General features: G+C 35.8%; 1 protein-coding gene across 2 annotated transcripts; it reads left to right on the top strand.

The window, feature by feature from the left end:
• Positions 1-12,224: 12,224 nt before the first annotated feature.
• LOC137713499 (uncharacterized) lies at positions 12,225-17,753 on the top strand. Of its 2 annotated transcripts, none has more exons than XM_068452797.1 (6): positions 12,225-12,503; positions 13,747-13,958; positions 14,030-14,097; positions 14,690-16,298; positions 16,456-16,731; positions 16,826-17,753. In XM_068452797.1, the coding sequence occupies exons 2-6, from the start codon at positions 13,775-13,777 to the stop codon at positions 17,365-17,367; spliced, it is 2,679 nt and encodes an 892-aa protein (XP_068308898.1). In that variant the 5' UTR covers positions 12,225-12,503; positions 13,747-13,774; the 3' UTR covers positions 17,368-17,753. The 2 variants fall into 2 exon arrangements, with proteins under 2 accessions (XP_068308898.1, XP_068308899.1); XM_068452798.1 differs by having other exon boundaries at positions 12,321-12,503; positions 16,375-16,731; positions 16,826-17,752.
• Positions 17,754-18,206: the final 453 nt, after the last annotated feature.

The following is an 18,206-nucleotide window of genomic DNA, read 5'->3' as shown; positions in this document are numbered from 1 at the left end:
CCCTAGGATATTGAAAGCAGATAGGCACGGCATTGTCCAATCCCGAGGCTGAAAGTTCCGTGATTGTTCAATTGTCCACAACCTTGTCTTGTTCCTCTTCCAATTCCTCTTCAATTTCAACTTCAGATTCATATTCGGAACTAGAACTAGGTGAATTGAATTCTGGCTGCTTCCTCTTCCTTCTCAAAGTTCGTTCAAAATCGTCATCAAACTCCAATATATGCTCACAAACAGGTTGAGAACTTCAAGTCATAAACTAATACCTAAAACAAACAAAACAAAATAAAAAACACAAGAAAAACGAAAACAGAAACAAAGGGGAAGATTAACAATTTTGCTAATCCCCGGCAACAGCGACAAATTTTGATATGGTAAAAACTAACACAAAAATTAAACCCCTTTTAGACAATTGTAGTATATGTACGTAGGGATCGTTCTAGGCCGAGGATTAGAAAGGATGCTAATCAACACAAAACTAGACTCTAATGACTCAAAACAGCGCAAAACAAACAAATTGACTCAAAACAAGAACTAAAGGGTGATTTGGACGAATTCTAGACTTAACTTGACTCAAAATACTAACGGGGGACAGGTTTGAACAAATTTTAAAACTAAACTAACATGACACAATGGCGGGGGGTTTGGTTTGGACAAAATTTAAAACTAAAACTAAGTAACTTGCAGAAAACAAACTAATTGATACTAAATTTGGGTGAGTGAAGGGGGTGAAAGGTTAGCAAAAGGGTCATTCTCCACACATGACACATATGCAACACAAATCGATCTCCAATTACTATTCCTATAAACCATGAATGACAATGCCCCAAGTTAACCGTGAACTACACAAATTAACCATCAAATTTTCCTAAATTCATTGAATTGGACTCAGCGACGCAATCAAATTATTCTTATCAAGTTCCCTCTATGAACTGCATGATAGAGATACATATCAAAGATCATTAAGTTCTATGAAAATCATAAGCATTGACATGGCATTCGTAACTATGAATTGCATGATTCTCCTGCCAAGAATTTACTTAACACAATCATGACTAGTGATTTCCACTACTTATAAATATAAGTTCATAACTATTAGGTGAAATTCCCTTATATTTTAGCATCAAATTCATGGATGCAAACTAAGTAGGCCTCCTTAATCAACATACAAGAATAAGTTATCAATCAAATAGATAAGTAAATTGCATTTACGATTTATGAAACAATAACTGGATGTAATCAATTCATATCACACATATGTTCATGGCTTTGAATTCACCTCTAGCTAATATGAAATTAGTTCCACATGTCTATCATAACTAAAAACCAAACTAAAACAAACATTGAACTAAAAACTAAAGACATAATACACCTAGAAATACTCCAGCAATCCAAAGGCCACGGATGGTAGGCACAGCTCCAAGCTTTCCTTCCTTGCAAGCTACGGCACTATGTGTTTATTCTTCGAAAATCATGCTCCTGTGTGTGGTGTGTTTTTTCATTATGCAGCAGCTTTGATTGTATTTATAGGCTGAGGGCACGGCACAAAAGTTGTTTTGGAGAAGGATTTGGCACTCTAATCCCACAAGGAAAAGGCTAATTATAAGGCAGAAACCAGGGAGGATAAGGACTAGAATATTCGGCAGGTTCCTAGCAGAAAGGATAAGGGCCTATGCGGCACCTTTTTTAGGAAAAGGGTGTGGCATCTAGAACCAAGTTTTTAGGTGTCCTAATTAGAAAATAATTCCCTCTTGCAGCTGTAATTTAGGTAGAATAAGATTAGGATGAGGTAAGAAAAGATAAAGTTAGTTTGGATAATGTTTGGATAAGATTTTGGATAATATTCCTTCCTTTTAGCTGATTCCTTATCTTTTATGTCTTGAATTAGTTTCTCCATCTCTTTAGCACATTCCTAGCCTTATTTGAACTTCAAAAACGTCCATCCACCTCGCTTCATGCATGTGCTATCCATTCCAAGTCCAAAATTGCTCTAAAACGCTCCAAAATACCCTTTCTTGCCAACTTTGCCACTTGGACCTAAAAACACACGAAAATGGCTTAAAACACTCTAATAAATAGAAACTAACTTACTAAATGCAAAGAAACAAGCTAACAAAGTCACATAAATATGCTCCTATCACTTCTACCCGACAGTATATTTTTATTTTTAAATATTTTCAAACTTCTTGAACATTGTAGCCGACAAGCTAGTGTTATTATTTTTTAAATACGTATCTCGCGTAACAAAATTTTGGGCGGGAATATTAGACAGGATATTTCCCGCCATTTTTTTAGATGAAAAAGAGGATGTCAATTCTATCGGACATATTTTAGTTATATTCTTTACATGTAAAAGAGTGCTCTCTATTTGAGCTACAGGAAATATTTCAACCCTACATAAAACCCCTTTTTCTCTTCCTTGTGCCACTGCCTTCTCACTTCCCTAGTTTCTTCTCCTTCCCATTGCATTCATTTGCCATTTCCTTCTCTTGTTCTTCTCCCTTTCTCCTTCTCCCTTCATCTCTCCCAAAATCACAACGAACAATCCCAAATTCATAGTTGCTCCACGGTTTTCCGTATATGAATTGTAGTCTCAGGGCACCTTAATAGCACCACAGTAGCACCACCGTGTAGCTATCTCTGCAAATTTCATCACTCCGTTACTGCCATACAACTCACAGTCGCATCACCGGGTGTGTTGCTCTTTGGCTCAGGTTCCTTCTTCTTCTTCATTGCACTTTCCCCTTATTTACCATTTCTACGATTAGGGCTGCTAATTGGTTTAAAATTAGGGGTTTAAGATTCTACCTAAATTTTGTTATTGAATTGGCACAAAAATGATTTTTTTTTTTTTTTTTTTTTTCAAAGATTAGTGGCCTCCTTGCTGTTTTCTCGGTCGATTTGAGTTGTGGGATTTTTTTTTCCCATAACCTGTTTTCTAATGAAAATTATATATTGTAATTTATTTTTCCTTCTGAAACTGTTGCAGAAATTCAGGAAATAGGAAATCAGAGGCATTTATGCGGCTAAGTGGAGTGAAAAAATCTGCACCGTATAAAACTATGGATTCGTATTATAACTTCAAATTGATCTCATATAAGTGTGTATCAAATGTGAGGGCAAAATAGGAAAAATGGGGATATGATTGTTATTTTGTCAAACGGTATAAAATTACTATTTTGCCCTTCTCATGTTAACATTGTGTATTAAAAAGTGATGGTAAAATTGGAAAAAAAAAAGGGACAAAAAGTTGACAAGCCCTCTTATCTTAATAGAATAGATTAATAAAAAACTGAGACAGACTTTTATATTTTTTTATTAATGGTTTGTGGTGTCGGTTATGGGCAACAGTGTGGTTGTTTATTTTATTTATCAAATAGTTAGGTGGTGTCAGTTAGGACCAACACTAATTTGCTCTATCTGACTGTCTTTCTTAGTATTTAATGTCATCTATATCCAACATGAGTTTCAATGTCACTTTTATCCAACACTACTATTCTTTTTTTATTTTATATAGCTTTCCTTCTTCTTGGCGGATTAAGGGTGTGATATCCCACATCGCCCAAGGGAGTGATTCTTATATGTATATTCTCATCCCTACCTAGCACGAGGCTTTTTGGGAGTTCACTGGCTTCGGGTTCAGTAGGAACTCTGAAGTTAAGCGAGAAGAGGGTTAGAGCAATCCCATGATGGGTGACCCACTGGGAAGTTGCTCGTAAGTTCCCAAAAACAAAATTGTGAGGGAATGGTAAGCCCAAAACGGATAATATCGTGCTATGGTGGTGGAGCGGGCCCGGAAAGTGGTCCCGCCCGGGCCAAAATGTGACAATTTTATTGTAAGATCCCACATCGCCCAGGGGAGTGATCCTTATATGTATATTCTCATCTCTACCTAGCACGAGGCCTTTTGGGAGCTCACTGGCTTCGGGTTCCGTAGGAACTTCGAAGTTAAGCGAGAAGGGGGCTAGAGCAATCCCATGATGGGTGACCCTCTGGGAAGTTGCTCGTGAGTTCCCAAAAACAAAACCGTGAAGGAATGGTAAGCCCAAAGCGGACAATATCATGCTACGGTGGTGGAGCGGGCCCGGGAAGTGGTCCCGCTCGGGCCGGGATGTGACAATTTTATTGTAAGTTCCCACATCGCCCAGGGAAGTGATCCTTATATGTATATTCTCATCTCTACCTAGCATGAGGCCTTTTGGGAGCTCATTGGCTTCGGGTTCCGTAGGAACTCCGAAGTTAAGCGAGAAGGGGGCTAGAGCAATCCCATGATGGGTGACCCACTGGGAAGTTGCTCGTGAGTTCCCAAAAACAAAACCGTGAGGGAATGGTAAGCCCAAATCGAACAATATCTTGCTATGGTGGTGGAGCGGGCTCAGGAAGTGATCCGCCCTGAGCCGGGATGTGACAAAGGGGACTAACCGACATCAAAAGTCTTTCGTGATGCTAGCAATTAATGTCGGATCTTTTATCTGACATTACATGAGTTTATGTTGGATTTTTATCTAATATCCGACATAAATTAGGTTTTCTTGTCAATTTTAGGACTACCACTTATAGGTAATTTTGTAGTAGTGAGAGAGAGAAAAAACGTATCTAAATAAATACAAAATTAACTCCTCTGTCTTAATGATTTGGTTCTTCTCATACAATGTCTTGGTTTTAATATATGTACAAATCAACAATAAGTAGGTTGATAGGTATCGTTTTAAATTTTCAACTTTGTCGTATGTTGCATGGTATAAGAGGGGCATGGCCCATTTGGATAAAACACGCAGAACCATATTCAATTGCAGGAAGTAGACCCACAATATCAGTATACAAAAAGTAATAACTGGGTGCTTGATTATATCATCATGATTATTATACAGTATTATTACCAAATAATAATATTGTTGTAATATGACTTATAATTGTTATATAGACATTGACCAAGTCATAGTTTTGGCCCTCAATATTACACAATCACAAAGGCCAAAAATCCTGAACTGTAGAAGCGCTTCTAATTAACAGCATTTTGCGAAAAAAAAAAAAAAAAAAACTAATGAAAAGGGCTTGAAAACTTTGAGTTTTAACGATAAAGACAAAATAAAGAGTAAAGTGAATAGTACCAGAATTGACTTTTTAGTATAAAAATATAGTTTTTCGTTAAAGTGAATAGTACCGCGGGTTTTTCATTAAAACTCCCAAAAAAAAAGTTAAAAGTGTTTTATGCAGATATGTTTTTAGGAGCATTTCCAAATTTTCTTTTTAGAGGAAACTTTAATAAAAGTATTTATATTTATGAGCATAGGTGCTTTCTAGAGAAGCAATTGCATACAAGCAAGTCAAAAATGTATTTCTTAATAAATATATTATTTAGTTGCAAAAAATAACAAATTCTTTCATCTGATGCCTTCCCTCATGTGCAGTCTCACTTTTATGTAAAATTGATAATATGTACAAATGAGAGTTGGAGGCTTTGAACCCATGATGACTTAATTGAACCAAACCTCTAATAAACGGCTCCAAAAACCTAAATTGTAAGAAACGAATCAACGATGTATATAAAGCTAAATTAGCTAATAAACCTTTTGGTGCAATCGTAGGAGCATTAATTTGCTCAAAATTTTAAGGCTTCTTGTTGGCAAACTTGCAAATTGCAGTAGTTATCTGGCTGTTGGTGCTTGCTTGTCCCAACTGGAATCTTGAGACTGACGCAACGCGTGCGACGCCAAAAGTAGTTACACGCAAAAGCATGCATATATATATATATATATATATATATATATATATATATATTTGCATACGCATTGTAAGAATCATTGCATTGACTCAACTTAATCATGGAGTTATTGTAACATATATGCATTGTAAGAATCATTGCATTGACTCAACTTAATCATGGAGTTATTGTAACATATATGCATTGTAAGAATCATTGCATTGACTCAACTAAATCAGGGAGTTATTGTAACATATATATATATATATATATATATATATATATATATATATATATATGTATGTATGTATCATATAATAAGGTTCAATATAATCTATGGTTTTCATAATACATGCTTGGCCTAAATTTTAACACAACTTTGCTTGGATGCAATTATCTTCTTTGCTTGGCCAAATTGTTTTTGTGTGGCTTAATATTCATCTCAAGCATAATTATTAAAAACTCTGAAGGTTTGCTGTGAATAGTATGATTAGTATCGTTGGGAAGTCAACAGCAGCTTCACCACTTGGTATGAAATTTTTGAACACTTGTTGGTCAAATTTAGAGTCCCCTTCCTTATTAATTTAAATAAAAATAGGAGAAGTTAATGGCTGGCTTGATAACCTTTTTTTTTTATTTTATTTTTTAAGTTAAGGAGAAAGTATATGAGAGCTAGAAATGAGAAACTGAGACGGAAGAGGGAAGGTGGTGGCAAGGAATAGGGAGAAATGAAGGAGCTGAAATTAAAAAGTTGATATTGAAAACAACTTTAAATTGTTTTCTGTTTTTGTCCACTATCATTTTTTAAGTAAATTGTAACTATGATCCCTTAACTTTAATTCAATTGGAGTAATGGTCCCTCAACTAAAAATTCATTACCATTGGTCCCTCAACTCATCAAAACGTCTAGCTATGGTTCCTTAACTAAAAATACATTACCATTGGTCCCTCAACTTTAGTTCAACTAGAGAAATGGTCCCTTAACTTTAACCTAATTGTAGCAATGGTCATTCCAACATAACTCGTTTTGACATAGTTGATGAAAATGACCATAATTACACATTTTGATGAGTTGAGGGACCCTAATTATATAAATGGTTATTCCAACGTAACTTATTTTGACAAAATTTTGACGAAATTGGTGAAAAAGACTACAGCTACACATTTTGATAAGTTAAGGGACCAGTGGTAATGGATTTTTAGTTGAGGAATCATTACTCCAATTTAATTAAAGTTAAGGGACCATTGCTACAATTTACTCTCATTTTTTTCATCACTTTCATTCCTCATTTCTCTTGTAAGCTTTTCTAAACTACAAAAGTTAAAGCTATAACTTAAAATTGAAATGGTTGTTAAAAGATTTAACATCTTAATGTTGCTAATATATAAGATTTGGTGCGAAAAGAACATGCACTACAAAAAAAAAAAAAACCACTTGCGAGATGAAAACAATTCGTCTCCTACAACAGACGTTCATCACCCAGGCTCCAAGGCAATGGAAATTTGTCACGCAAAACTCGTTACAAAAAACCCGTTGCAGGACATTTTAATCAAGGAAAATTATATTCCGTCGGGCAACTTTACCTTTCCCGGCGAATGGGCCGACAAACTTTCATCGGTTAAGTCTGCACTGACCACAAAAAACTTTGACACGACAAAATAACTTCCTCGGGCCAAATTTAGTATTTTTATAAAAAAAAAAAAAAAAATATTTCAAATTTCAGTAAGCTTTATTAAAAGCATATATTAAAATATGTGTAAATTTAATTCATAATTTTATTATAATAATATCTTAATATTAAACAAATTTATTTTATTAATATAACGATAAGGTTCATACAATCATATTGAAAATAAAAAACAAATTTATTCTCGATGTGAAATGTTTCACCTTGGAAGATGTCCATTTTCAGAATTTATAAATTCTGAAAAGATCCGCAGAGCCAATGCCATTTGTCCATCCTATACTCAAATTCAGGGGGCGGATGGGTTAGAGCTTCTTCATGACTTTCAAAAGTCCTGTAGTGGTTGCACAGCTCGTACGTGCTATTCCTAAACTAATCATTTCACAGTCGGGTTATGTAGGACCGCCGTATCCTGGTCTTGCATGTTGATCTCGAAATTGATTTGAAATAGACAAAAAACAAGTATTAGGTATAAAAATACATTAAGTAATTATCTAGAATAACTAAAATTAGTAAAATTATTAAATAAAAATCATTTACCAAAAGCTCTGCCGTCAGCACCTGCTTCACTTCGAGGGAGATATTCCTCCATCTATCGGTAGCCATGGAGAACCTATTCTGGATGAGGATTACTATTGAGTGATTGAATATTGAATGAACTCATAGGTCTGCCGCACGTATATGTTCTGAGTTATATTCTTCTATCATTCTCTTATGAGGTTTCTACCTATACTAATGCGGCGACTATTGCACAATTTAGGCATATCTCGAAAAAAATTGTAAACCTTTCCTAAAACTTAATAAATTGTCTAACATATTTATTTCACCACTACTTCCATTGCTTTAAATCTGAATTTCATAAAAATTTATAATACACATAATTTATTATATTTCCTAAAAACTATAATATAATAATTTTTTGCAACAGTTAAACGATCATCGAATTTGATGATCAAGTGTGTTAATGTGGGTTTGAACCCTCAAATAGCATATTTGGAAGAAAAAAAAAATCACCCAAATCTAAGGTGATATAGCCGTTGAATCATGATGCTAAGTTTGTAACCGTCCAACCTTTGGTCCCATTCTTTACTCCCTCAAAGTTTTATTTTTGGTGATTTTGATGTATGCGATCTCGTACTATATTCAAACAAGTTTAACGGTTTGAGAAGTGTAGTTGTAAAAATAATTAAATTTAGAGCTAAAATAACCGTTAAATATTCATTTTTTGTTTCTAACTGTCGAAGGATTTCGTCTCGTTATCTAATCTCTGAATGTTTGTTTTTTGATGATTTTTGACGTATACAATCTCATAGTATATGCCAACTATATTGACAGTTGGGCTGTGGAAATTAATTTCCTTGACTGCGAAAATCCTCGACGGAATTGAAAAATTCCATAGTCTAAGTAGAATTTATCAATTTCTTTCCATTTGTTGCGAATTCCAATTTTAGTAAGAAAATTCTTATTCCTTTGTTCATACGTATTTCATACATTTCATATATGCGAAATTTGCCAATACACTTGCCTGATGGATTATGGGCACTTTGCCTGATGAATACCCTAAGCCCTAAACCCTAAATACTTTAACCTACGAATGTTTCGATTCTGTCGGGCAAGAGTTCTGTACTCGACGAATATTTTCTATTCCGTCAGGCAAAGCATAAGTTATTTTTCAAAACAATAAGATAAATGGGCCTTTGTACTTAGATAAAATTAATAGAATATTTTATTTGGTACACATTAACATTGCATCACTGAACACTTAATCACTGTCAAATATGCTCGTCTACTTTCATATTATCCATTTTAATATCGCCTTCATTGCTTGAGTCATCGCTGCTATTTTCAAACAATGAATTCACTGAATCGGTGGTAGGCGCCCGAGGTCAATAAATATTGCATCTATTCCAGTGTGGGGACACCCGAAATCTCAAATGGTTTAACAATGTGGTTGCTTCGTACTCCGGGAAGGTTTCGAGTGGTTGTAGATGAATCTTCCTTGTAAACATTTTGGTCATCAGTAGTATGTTCATCGTCATCTTGCTATTTTGTCTGGCAAGTTCCAAATATTTCTATGTAATAAGAATTGTACTCCTTTCCAACCACCATTGAGCTTTCAATCACCCAAGTAGAATACTTGTTTTGCCATATTGGCAAGGATGTACGGATCAACCTCAACCACTGGTGTTTGTGTTAACCGATAACAAATATATATATATATATATATATATATATATATATATATTGAATGAGACTATTTGCTTTGTTAGAGTTCGTATCAACCAATGACACTTGAATAGCATGACTTCCTTGCAGTTTGTGTATAACAATTGAACCATACTTAAAAGTTTGCCCAAAAAATAAGTGTTTCATTTACCCCCAGGACAAAAATCCACAATTTTAAGTGCACTTATCGTCTCGTTCAGCTGTTAAGAATTTAACTCCGTTCACGTGACAACCAACATACGTTTCGGCTCTAATGTGACAACATGCTAGTTGGAATAATTCTTCATCAAACAAGGGTCATTTGTTTTCTCTTAACTGTTGCGTCTAGTAAAGTCCAATTACCACTGAATGTGCAAGTTTTTTCAAAAGACAATCAATTTAAATTTTTTAAAAATAAAAATACTTACATGCTCGACAAACCAATGCAGAAATAATTGTCTGTAGATCTTTTATCACGTCATGGTGGGCCTTTGCCAAACGTCGCCAAAGCTTGGGCCGACGAAGTGGCCCATTGGGTAAATAGGACCTAGCCGACGAACACAAGTTTCATCGCGCAAACCTTAAGGTATTATGCACCATTTTATTTCTCTTGGCGTCAAAAATTTGCCTGACGATTATAGCATTGCCGTACAATTCTTTTTTGTCTCGTAAAAATTTTGAGTAAACCCTCAATATTGACTAGTTTTGCCTTACTAACTAAAAAAATCATCGGATAAGGTACTTTTACCCGAGAAAATATAGTTTGTCGGGCATGATTATGTAGGGCAAGCCTTATTTTCTGGCAGTGCTGATATATGCATCGAGCAATTTCATTTTTCAATATGGTACAATAAAAGTTGATGGCTATCTACAATTGAGCGTGTTGATTAGTCTCATAATAATTATTTTGCATGACTATTGTAGATGGAATTTAGAGCTACGTAACACATGTCCGAACCATTAGTTTTGGTTGAGCCAAACAACATGCATGTTCTACTTGTCTTTAATTTGAACAGTTCATTGTTCAAACCATTATTTTTGGTTGAGCCAAACAACATGCATGCATGTTCTACTAGACTACTAGTCTTTAATTTGAACAGTTCATTGTTTGTGTTCATAAATTAGAACTTAATTCAATAAATACATTAACAAATTTTGGGACCATTCTGAATTAAGAACTCCATATAATGCCATATTCAAGGGTATGGCTCCAATGCTCCGTGGTATTAAACGTCCTGAATTTGTCACTATATAAGGTATATTTATTTTAGCAGTTCAATCTCAATGTTCAACTCTCGTCGTTTATTTTTCGGAATACATTTTCGCTCCTTTACATTTTAGAAAAATTGGCCATTCAATTAGGACGAGACTATTTGGAGAAATTATTTCTGACATCAAATTGGACTGGACAAAATTTGCATGCATGAGATATGATTTCTCTTCTGATATCTTAACACAGCAAAAGTACAGGAGGCAAATGTAAGAGAGAGTCCAGTCCTCTGCTGTCCAGCCAGCCAGCCAGAATCCATGGCGGTGAGGTGAAATCATGGAGGTCAAAATTTGAAAAGATGAGACAAGAATTTCAAACTTTGGGAGTAAGGACAGACAAATTTAAAATTTTTTTTTTTCTGATCAACCAATCAGCCATAGATTGTGGCTGCCTCATGGATGGATTGGCTGCTTCCCTCCCGATCACATTATTAACTTTTGGCAAAATACGAGTGTTTTGTCGCCAACGACAACAACTCTCCCACTAAATCCGAAAACGCGCCCAATTTCATGATCCCCCAAACCCCACAAGTCTCCATCGCCATAATGTAAAATGCAGCTTTTCATTTTGTTCATATGTTTCTACTTCAGGGGCTGATCAACAATCCTTTTTTTTTTTTCTTTTTTCTTTTCGGTTTTTGGTTTTTTTTTTTAACTAAAATTGTTTGATAATTATTTTCAGATTTAATTTATTCCGAAAACATTGGTTTGATTTTGATTTTGAAAACTGAAATAATTTAAAAAACCATAGTTGTTGAAATGTGAAAGAAAACGATATGAAAATCCAAGGGCCGCCTATTTTCAAGGAGTATGATTCTCTCTCTTTTTTTTATCCTTTTTTTCCTTTCTTTTTTATTTGAACGATCACGATTAAATAACGTCAAAATTTTATATTAATTTTTTTTTATAGAAAAAGAAAGATAAAATAAAGAATGTGAAAAGAGAGGATGGAAGGAGGTGAAAAAAAGAATGAAGAGAATCCTAGTCCTATTTTCGATGGGAGAATTGAATATTATTGTTTTTTTAATACTAATCTCATGTTAAAAAATCATTATATAATAGCAGCTGAGAACAATCTTGTTATAAGATTCACACACGTAACAGACAATATCTTTTATCTTCAGCTTAGCGTGCAGAGAGAGAGTACTCTTGAAAAAAAAAAAAATAGGAGGAGGTGACGAGTCTGTCTCATGACCGTTAAAAGTTGGAAATGCAGAAAGCCACAGAGAGAGAGAGAGAGAGAGAGAGAGAAGTTGGAAAGCAACCCAACTTAATATTTTCTTCATTTGAAAGCTTTCCTCCCCGAGTCCTCATCCCCGTTGTCACTGCAAATTGCAATTTACCAGTCACATTCACCATAAAATCTCTAACATCCTTTGCTTTTATTTATATATATATATCTCTCTCTCTCTTTCTTTCCCTTTCCCTTTTCTTATTTTTCTCATTAATTTTCCATAACTTCTCCTCCTCCTTGTTCAACTCTCTCCAGTCTCCATCTCCCATTTGAGATTATGCTTTCTGGGTTTCTTTCTACACATTCAGTTTGACATTGAAGTTCCAAGATTTGTATATATACTGCAAGAAATCCAGGGGAATCTGCATATTCAGAGCAAAAGGCTTCCATTTTTTCTCAAGTTTTCCAGGTACCTCTTTCTCTCTGTTTCTTATGTTTCATTGTAAAAATCTCTTGAATTAGTTGATATTTGTGAAATTTTAAATCTTGGGTATGCATGTTTTTATTAGAATAGTTCGCGTTTTTGGTTTGGTTGTCAGACAAGATTTTTCACTTTCTATAGAAACAAACAGAAAATGTCTCTTTATACAAAATTTGATTAGTACTAGCTAATTAAGAGCTAATCACACTTGTAGGTGCAACTAGCTTGTAGCTTTTGAGCTGCTAAAATTGAGTTAACACAGGCCCAGTAAAAGATATTTTGGCTTGAATCTCCTCTTTTTCCTGTTTGTGTTCCTTGATCTCCAATGAACCGCTGGAAAAGTGAAAATTTATTTACTTGTTTCAACTTTTAAGGTGGAAATTTGTTGGGGAGATGAATTGATGGCCATAACCTGTCTATTATGCTACATCTTCAAAAGGTAGTTGAGATTTTTTATTTATCTACGTCAACAACAACAAAGTTTTATCCCACAAAGTATGATCGGTTATATAAATCCTAAAACGCCACTGCACTCGATTTTATGTCATGTCTTCCAATAAATCTAAGTACTCCAAGTCTTTTCTCAAGGTCTCTTTCTAAGCCTTCCTAGGTCTTCCTCTACTCCTTTGGTCCTGAGCTGTCTCTTAATCACATTTTCTAACCGGAGTGCCTGTAGGTATTCGTTTCACATGTCCAAACTATGTTAACCGATTTTCTCTCATCTTATCTTCAATTTCAGCTACTCATAATTTACTTCGGATATCTTCTTTTCTAATTTTGTCCTTTCTCTGAATAAATTAATCTCTATAGCTATGCATCGTTGAAAAAAGCTCACATGGTGGGACACGCAAACGAAGACTATGGTACATCACAATCATCTATATTTATCTAAAACCAGAATCCGCAATTGTCGACTTTGAACATACATATACGCACACACACGAAGACTATGGTACATCACAATCATCTATATTTATATAAAACCAGAATCCGCAATTGTCGACTTTGAACATACATACATACATATATATTTACGTTTCTATGGTATTTCTTCTTGGTTAAGTTCATGTCATTCTGTGTGTGTTTATATGCAACCCGGGAGAAAAACAACTGCATTCTTATTGGGGTCATTGGGTTTGAAATTACGAAAACTTGTATGCTACTTCGTTGTCCATCCTCGCACCTTCTCTAGTTTGGTGATTTAAATTTGGTGTTATTTTCTTTTGCCAAGCTCTCCCAATTCACTCATCGTGGCAAGGATGACACCACCGAGAAGCCCTATGCCGAGAAGCCCTATGCCGAAAAGCCCTATGCCAAAGAGCCCTATGATATGCGAAAAGTACGAGACAGGATGTATGTGGCATTTATATGGCCTCTTCAACTTTCGTCAAGGTCGTTCGAATAAGAAGCTGCTTTCGCACCAGAGCCATTTAAAGAGAACTGGTAAGGCACAATTGTGAATTGAATGCTTTTTTGCTGTACTGAAAAGGTTCATAATTCTTCTTTGTATGCAGATGACAGAAATTTTAAGACCAAGCTTGATTTGCTTAACAAAATGGATGAGAAGAGCGAAAACATGGGTGTAAGTTCCAAGTTCCACGGGCCTACTTTTACAATCGAACATGGTGCATATTTTCACGTACCTGAATGTTTGTTCAAAAACCGATTCTTCTGATTCATGATGCCTGCTAGCTTTTTTGTTTTGACTTATAGAAGACGAAGGAAATATATATGTCCACTGATTTTCTCTATTGTTTCGAGTCTTCTGAGTTCTGTGCGTGTATAAACATTGCCAAAATACTATTTGATCAATTACTGGAGTACTTTGATAAGCATTTTCAATTGTTCGATTTTACGAGGGAGGGAGTGCCAGTGCTTATGTTTTTTTTTTTTTTTTTTTTTTTTTTTTTTTTTTTTTTTTCCCACAAACGATATTACGAGGAGAGTTTTAGTTAGGGTTTAAAGTTTAAATACATTGCCAAGAAAAACGAATGGAACTGATATATTAATAGGCTCTTCAAACCATCTGGGAGAAATATTAGTGGTAGACAAAATTTTCTTCGTTTTTTGCTTTGGTTTCTCTGATATACTCTCACACAACTGAAAGCTGACATGGTTACTTGATTGAGTAAACACTAAAACAAAATATTTGATAAGCATTTTCAATTGTTCAGGATGCAATGAAGAACAAAACTCAAACAGTTGACTCAAATATGACAAAAACAAGAAAGCTTAAGGGGGAAGAGTTGTCAACCGAGCTGCAGATAAATAAGAAGATTGCTACTGATGAAGTGAAACATGTGCAATCTGATTCTAAATTCATTTGTTCGTTACCAAAGAATAATGGAAAGACTAGCAATAATCATCAGAGATCTAATGAGATACCACTTCACGGTCTGAAGAATGAAACTAAGCATCGAAAACCTCCTAGTTCAACTTCAGTGGAAAAACCCCACTCAGCAGCATTGCCGGAAGTATTAAGCAAAGAAGTGCATAGAAAAAAGAGAACAGGATGTGGCTGTAAAAGCATTGATTATGTAAAGTATGACCAGCTTAATGAGAATAATCTTCCACCTGGACAAATGAATGCAGCGGAGGCCATTGTTAGTCAAAAATTCATTAACGGGGTGAACTACCAGTCTAAACAGTTCTCAGATGCGTTGCAGATTTTGAATTCGAATAAAGAATTGTTTATAAAACTCCTACAAGACCCCAATTCTCTGCTAGTCAAACACATCGAAGACCTCCGAGAATCTCAGGCAAGAAAACATCAGAGTAAATCTGTCTGTGAAGAGAACATTTCAGAGCAAAGGACAAGTAAAGCAAGGCAATCTGAAGGTCCTTCCGGCATTCACAAGTTAAATTCCTGTGATATTTACCCGTCTCAGGCAAGTGGCGATTGTGGATTTTCAGAGAGAATAGTAGTTTTAACACCTACCCCACCAAGATTGCAAAATTCTTCAGACGGTTTCGATTCTTGCTCCTCCATTCAATCTTATTACAGCTTGAGAAGTAATGGGGAAAGTGAGAGGCCTGCAAATTTTTCCCTCAGCCATATAAAGAGGAAACTGAAACGTGCTATAGGGGTAAGCAGCAAAGAGCAGGACTTGAAGACAATCAATGGTACACTTCAAATATCTCCTTGCCAAGGCTCTGAAGACGATTCTAAAGGAAAAGGTGTGGAGATCATTAGAAGAAATTCACCTGGCTCCAATAATGCTGCTGACAGTGGAGTAGTGAGCAAGTCTTCTCTTGATATCGAGAATAGAGTCAACATAAGCAAGGTGAATGAAGGTGAATCAAACATTGGATGTGAAGCTGCATCAACCAGTGGATGTGGCCTTCAAAACTCAAACATTTCGCTTGCTAGCCAACCAAAGCGAAAAGAATCTGAAACTTTTGCGGAGGCTATGGAACATCTGTCAGAATTGTTAACGAATGGAAAAAAGGACAAGAACAACTTTGAAAGACAGGCACAGAAAACCTGGGAAAAGGTGGCATCATTTCCTGAGTATGACTTCTTGCCTACACAGAGTCCGGCGAGGGACTGGGAAAATACATTTGTTGATGAACCAATGCGATTTTCACCCTACAGCAATTACCAACTGGTATATGAGAACAAGTCTAGGCTTCAGAAAGGAAAGAAAACCTGCTACTCGAGTCCACTGAGGCAGGACGTAGAGGCCATGCCTGAGAATAAGAAACTTGATGATCAATTGCAAGTTATTGATATACAGCGAAATATTGACACCAGAGGGCTGGGAGATAATTCGAGGCTTAAAGGTATGGAGTTACTTTCATTGTTTACTTATGTTCTATTTAGTTTAGCTTTGTTTAGTTAATAATCAATCTTCTGCAGGCTGTGTCCAAATTGTAAAGAATAATTCCACTGCGCACCGAGGAGAAACTAATTCCATAGAAGTGTCCTCTATGCGCCCAGGAGAACCTAGTTCTTTGGAAGTTCTAACCAAACCAGATAGCATGGAGAAGACCAACACTACAGAGACTAGTGATGCTACATGCCAAGGAGAAACTGATCTTTTTGAGGATCAGCCACTAACATCTTCACCAGATGTTTTCTCAGCAACTCCAATTATTCAGAGGGTGGAGAGTTCTGATAACATTGAAGATAAACGAGAGCAGCCAAGTCCAGTTTCTGTACTTGAGCACTATTATTTAGACATCACCAGTCCCGCAAGCACCATATCTGAACCTGGTAAGCCTTCATAAGGACCTACCATTTTTTCTTTCTTTTCATTTCCCCTATCCACTTCATGTGACTGAGTTAAACCATGCATCCATTTCTGCAGCCGAAGAGCTCCAATCTCAACCTCTTACAAGGTCCCCTCTGTACATTGAAACTTCTTCTTTGAGTGAACACCAAGTTATCTCAGAGTACGTGAGGGCAGTGCTGCAAGCTTCCAGCTTAAATTGGGATGAGCTTTCACTGATGTGGCATTCATCAGATCAACTGCTTGACCCATTCTTGTTTGATGCAGTCAAGTTGCAGGCTAACCAATTCAGTGATGATTGTATGCTGCTCTTTGACTGTATAAATGAAGTCCTTGTCGAGGTATATCATACTCAGCTTCCATACTCCCCGTGGGTGTCATTTATCAAGCCAATTGCCTCAAGACCACTTTCCATTGAGAAAACTGTGATTCATGAGGTGATGAAGTCTGTTGATTGGTACCTCTTACCGCATTCATCACCACGGAAGTTGCAGAAAATTGTTGAAAAGGACATAACAAGCTCTGGAACATGGCTAGATCTCCGGAATGATTCTGAGGAGGTTGTTTTTGAGATGGTAGAAGATGTTTTAGAAGAACTGATCATGGAAACCATATTTTAGCAGCCCTTCTGAAAAATTATACTACCTATAGATTTGGTCTGCATTGGACAGTGGAAATTAGGCACTTGGGTAGGTTAGAAGAACTGGTTTTAAGTCACTTGAGAAATGTCTTATGACTCCTTGAACAAGCATGCAAAAATCAGTATTGGGCACGCTTGGATCTCATTTTGTGTACACTGTGTATAGTTTACTGTATGGGGAGGTCAACGTATATATCAAGCTAGATAATAAGCCTTGTGTCTATGGTCTAGTGTCGACGGAATAAGTCAACAATGTATTTCAATCTAGCTAACAAAACGAAGTAAAGAAAATAAATAATATGAAAGGTTGACTGTTCCAAGTACTTGTTGCTTTCGTTCAAATTGTGTTGTTTACATTTCTTAGATTGATACCCATTTGGATATTTTTTAATCCATAAGAAACTCAACCTGTTCATGAATACCTGCTTGTTTGGGTGCAAGTACAAACTGTACAATGCTATGTATTAGAGCTTAATTACTAAATGCGTGTTTTCTAATTGGAACCCCTTTTTTGGGTAAATGAATAAGAACTGTTAAGCAAACTCGGAACCTTTCTATGTTTCCATGTACAGGTGCAGTTACTGCTGACAACGATGCTACGAATTTCAGTACATTTAACTTGGGCTAAAATTTATGTTCATTTTGAATAGGAAATTAAATTAGGTAATCTGAACTCTAATTGTTAAGGCTCTGTTATATAATTGCCTGGTTTCATAGTATACAGAAACTCGGAACTACATAAACTGGTTCTATGAGAACGGCTGCCAAAAACTTCAACGAAGTGATGGTTATGCTTCTGGCAGCGTTTGCTATCCTCTT

This window comes from Pyrus communis, chromosome 13 (assembly GCF_963583255.1).
Source record: "Pyrus communis chromosome 13, drPyrComm1.1, whole genome shotgun sequence".
Classification (NCBI taxonomy): Eukaryota; Viridiplantae; Streptophyta; class Magnoliopsida; order Rosales; family Rosaceae; genus Pyrus; species Pyrus communis.
The sequence above is the reverse complement of the archived record's forward strand: the minus strand, read 5'-3'. Positions and strand labels throughout refer to the sequence as shown.